We start from the raw sequence: 4489 nt of genomic DNA, 5'->3' as shown, positions 1-4489 counted from the left end.
TCTTTTTAATATGTTGTATTTAGTATATTAAATTAATTATTAACTAAATAAACTATTAACCTGATAAATTTAACACTTATAACCAATACTAACATATAGGAGGATCAGAGCATGACATTATATATGCTGGTAGATGTCCACTTATGAGAGGATACTCATAATTTTCAAGAGACATTATGACGGAAGGCATTATTTAGTGAAGGCTCGGCATCGTACAGTTCAATGCGTAGCTTGTCAGGAATAGTTATTTGTTGGAGTCAGTTTTTTTTTAATTCAGTTATTTAGTTTTCGAATCGATTAATTTTATAACTGAACTATCTTCATTAAAAAAATTTATCGGATAAATTAAAAATATAAACGGTGAGTCCGTTTTAGTTTAAATATATATGTATATCAGTTTCTAAGCCTTTACTCTAATCTGATGCTTCATGGCATGTGAGTAATCTCAAAGTCTACATTGAACCTTCTCCTATAAATTTTTTTTTTTCCAAAATCATTGGAATTGACCATGGAAACAAGGATTGCACCGTTCTGCTCCTTCCTCTTCTTCGTTACAACTCTCTGCTCCCGCTCCACTGCAAGAGACACCCTGACTCTCTCTACTCCTCTCCTTGACGCCGACGGAGCGACCTTGATCTCCGACGGCGGTAGATTCGCACTTGGATTTTTCAGCCCCCTTGGCTCCAGCAACCGCTACATCGGCATATGGTACCACAACATCAACCACAACCAAACCGTGGTATGGGTTGCCAACCGCAAACATGCTATCACCGACCGGTCCGGCCGTCTCTCTCTAACCGGCGACCGAGGACTCACTGTCACCGATGGAAACTCAATTGCTGTTTGGTCCTCCCACTCGGCGACGGTTCTCAAGAGCCCCGTCGCACAACTCCTCGATTCCGGAAACTTCGTGGTCAGCAACGGCAGCTCTGTGGCGTGGCAGAGCTTCGAGTTTCCGACGGACACGTATATCCCGAGTATGAAGATAGGGTGGGACCTGACGACCGGGCGCAGCTACAATCTGACGGCATGGACGAGCGAGAGCGACCCGGCGCCGAGTGGCTACACGATGAGCATCGACCAGAGCGGCGATCCGCAGTTGGTTATAACTGACGGGCCGCGACGGCACTGGCGGGGCGGCCCGTGGAACGGCAACCGGTTCAGCGGCGCCGAGGGCATGCAACGCGACCGCGCCGTCGGCATCGGATTCAACTACACGACCAATCCCCACCAAGTCTTCTTCTCCTTGTACCTGATCGACACATCGATCATCGATAGGCTTGTGATCAGCACCTCCGGCACCTTGCAGCACTACATGTGGATCCAAGACCGGCAGATATGGACGTTCCTGGGGTTCGTGCCGCGGGACGAGTGCGACAGCGTGGCCCGATGCGGCCCCAACGGCGTCTGCCATCCGGACGGGTCGACGATGTGCACGTGCCTCCCGGGCTTCGCCAGTCGGAATAACAGCGTAGAATTGGACGGCTGCGTGAGGATCACGGCGTTGGACTGCGTCAACGGAACGGATGGGTTCGTGAATCAGAGCAGCGTGAAGCTTCCTGACACGTCGACAGCGATGGTGGACTGGAGCATGGTGAGCCTGGAGGAGTGCAGAGTTCGCTGCTTGAGGAATTGTTCCTGCACCGGCTACGCGCAGGCCAACGTCAGCGACAGTGGCAGCGGATGCGTGCTCTGGTGGACCAATCTACTGGATATCAAGTACTACAACGGCGGAACAGGGCAGGATCTCTTCGTCAGAGTAGCAGCAGCCGATCTCCCAAGTGAGTTCGATGCAGATTTCTTCGATTGCATACCGTTTGAATTTTTCTTCCATTGACCTTCTCATTTCTTGGTCAGGCACAGGGGCAAAGCCTGGTCATCGGAGTCCTATGGTCGCCGTCATTGTGGCCCCTGCTTTGGCTATTATTCTACTGGCATTCATTGTTTATTGGATTTGCTGGAGGAAGAAGAAACGTATGCCATTAAAATCTCTGGTGATGGTCAACTACTTTGCAATGAATTCAGCATAATCACTAATACAGCTGCGATTGTCGCTTGGCAGATGACATTTATTTTGATGATGACGCTCAAGAAGAGGATTTGGACCTACCAATATACGATCTATACACCATTGCAGAAGCCACCAACAACTTCTCAGAAAGCAACAAGCTTGGGCAGGGAGGTTACGGACCAGTATACAAAGTATCCTTTAGGATAACTTTTACTATAACCGTTGACTACCTAAATTTTAACTGAATAGGAGTTCCAATATGGTGGTGACAGGGTAAGCTTATGGATGGACAAGAGATAGCTGTGAAGAGGCTATCGATGACATCGACTCAGGGTGCCCATGAGTTCAAGAACGAAGTAACGGTGATTGCTAAGTTACAACATCGAAACCTTGTTCGACTTCTCGGATGTTGCATCGAAGCAAGGGAAAGGATGTTGATCTACGAGTTCATGCCTAATGGAAGCCTGGATGCCCTTCTATTTGGTTAGTTTGTTGTTGGTGTGGTACAATTCGGTTGAGCATTCCACAATTTTAACTGTTCTAAGTCACAAATCTATCATATTTATAAGGAAAACTTTGACTACTTCAAAACCTTCTCATACATTCACTTGTAGAGACTCTTTGCTAACTAATTTTGCAGATGCTAATGAGAGTGCTGTTACTTTGATATTGCAAGCAGATAAAGCAAAAAGTGGATTGCTGGATTGGAAAACCCGATACAACATCATAGTTGGGATCGCTCGAGGATTGTTGTATTTGCACCATGACTCTCGGCTAAGAATCATCCATCGAGATATGAAAGCTAGTAATATTCTTCTCGACGAGCATATGGATCCTAAAATATCAGACTTTGGAATGGCGAGAACATTTAGAGGCGACGATATAGAAGCAAATACAATGAGAATTGTTGGAACCTAGTAAGTTTTATCTTCAATTGTTCATTACTTTTATCGCCCAAGACATCGAGATTAGAATTCAAGTTAATCATGTTGATTTTCATTAATGCAGTGGATATATGTCACCTGAGTATGCTATGAACGGGATGTTCTCAATAAAATCTGACGTATTTAGTTTTGGTATATTGATACTTGAAATCATAAGCGGTAGAAGGAATAGAGGTGTTTATAATTCTCCATTCCACATGAATCTTCTTAGCGATGTAAGGAGAAGGGTTATACAAAACAAATATCATAATTTATTTTTTTGATATTTAATCCTCTAATTCATGCCTCATTCTAGGTATGGAACTTGTGGGAAGATGGTGAAGCATTGAAGCTTGTCGACGAATCAATTGCACATTCATTTGTAGCAACCGAGGTATTGAGTTGTATAAAATGTGGACTCTTATGTGTTCAAGAGCAACCGATGGACAGACCAATGATGAATACAATATTGAAAATGCTAGATACTGATGTTTCTCTTTTGCCGGAACCAAGTCCATCCAGATTTATAAATTTAAGAGACCCTTTGGAGTCTGATTCCTCAACAACAATCAAATCAAAGACACTATAAGGCCTCTCTTCAACTCCCTTCTGCTTATTTCCATCTAGTCGTATTTATATGAAACTGGATCTGAAGGTTTCTAGTTTCTCAAATAGTAATCCGGAAAAACTGGACAAGTTTGTGTTCAATTGCCTAGTGATTATTCTATTTACTAGTGTGCATCTATCTACACCCAATGATTTAAATGTTTCTCTTGCATAGTTTTCTACGTGAGGAGGCACATCTGAGATGTGCTAAGATCTTGTTAAGAAACTGAAGAGCAAATTAGAAAGATAGATGATCGAGCATGCAAAGAGTTACGAGGCGGAGCGACCTTGGACTAAGGTGGGTTGCAGCCCTACCTTTTTAAAAAAATTTTAATAGCTTTTGATTTCTTCAATATTTTTTTTCAGCCCCATCCAAACTGTTATGTATTGAAAAAAAATATTAAAATTCTGAATCAAAAAATATAAAATAAAATAAAATATAGACTAATCGAATTGTTCAACACAAAATGAAGGCATTGAATTTTGTAGCTTATCTTGTAAATATGAATAGTTTGATTTAAATTTATTTGATTAGATATTATAGGTAGATTGATTAGATTAGATTAGATTGTATTTTATTTCATAAATAAGTAGGAACAAGTGTATAAATAGCAATGATTCTCATGTATATAATTCAATCAAGAATTTGAGAAATACAAAATCATTTCTCTCTCTTGGAGAATTTTTCATAGTATCAGAGCAGTAATCCGTCATTGAATCTATTTTATCACAAAAGGCTACTTCTGGCACAGTTAACCATCTCTTTCTTCAAGCGCAGCAAACTCTGGCGGCCACAGTCTTGTTCTCGTCCATTAGCTGCAACAAAAACCAAAAGCTATGTCAGCCCCTAGTTAATGTTCATCGGAGTCGAAGGCTTGTACATCACTGGCCACAAACTCAACGGTCTAAATTATCTCCAATGGTCATAGTCCATAAGGATGTAGATCTA

General features: G+C 42.2%; 1 protein-coding gene across 2 annotated transcripts; it reads left to right on the top strand.

The window, feature by feature from the left end:
- The first annotated feature begins 434 nt into the window (after positions 1-434).
- LOC122051725 (receptor-like serine/threonine-protein kinase SD1-8) lies at positions 435-3998 on the top strand. Of its 2 annotated transcripts, XM_042612975.1 has the most exons (7): positions 436-1781; positions 1858-1974; positions 2063-2202; positions 2284-2494; positions 2691-2928; positions 3020-3170; positions 3251-3998. In XM_042612975.1, exons 1-7 carry the CDS (start codon positions 509-511, stop codon positions 3521-3523), a joined length of 2403 nt encoding a protein of 800 aa, XP_042468909.1. In that variant the 5' UTR covers positions 436-508; the 3' UTR covers positions 3524-3998. The 2 variants fall into 2 exon arrangements, with proteins under 2 accessions (XP_042468910.1, XP_042468909.1); XM_042612976.1 differs by lacking the exon at positions 3020-3170 and having other exon boundaries at positions 435-1781; positions 3251-3434.
- The last annotated feature ends 491 nt before the right edge of the window (positions 3999-4489 follow it).

The sequence above is a fragment of the Zingiber officinale genome, chromosome 3A (assembly GCF_018446385.1).
Source record: "Zingiber officinale cultivar Zhangliang chromosome 3A, Zo_v1.1, whole genome shotgun sequence".
Lineage (NCBI taxonomy): Eukaryota > Viridiplantae > Streptophyta > Magnoliopsida > Zingiberales > Zingiberaceae > Zingiber > Zingiber officinale.
This window is presented reverse-complemented; position numbering and strand designations above follow the sequence as displayed.

Coding starts and splice junctions, on each gene's coding strand:
- LOC122051725 (XM_042612975.1), top strand. CDS start 509: ATGGAAACAAGGATTGCACCGTTCTGCTCCTTCCTCTTCTTCGTTACA. Junction 1,782..1,857: donor AGCAGCAGCCGATCTCCCAA/GTGAGTTCGATG, acceptor TTTCTTGGTCAG/GCACAGGGGCAAAGCCTGGT. Junction 2,929..3,019: donor ATGAGAATTGTTGGAACCTA/GTAAGTTTTATC, acceptor TCATTAATGCAG/TGGATATATGTCACCTGAGT.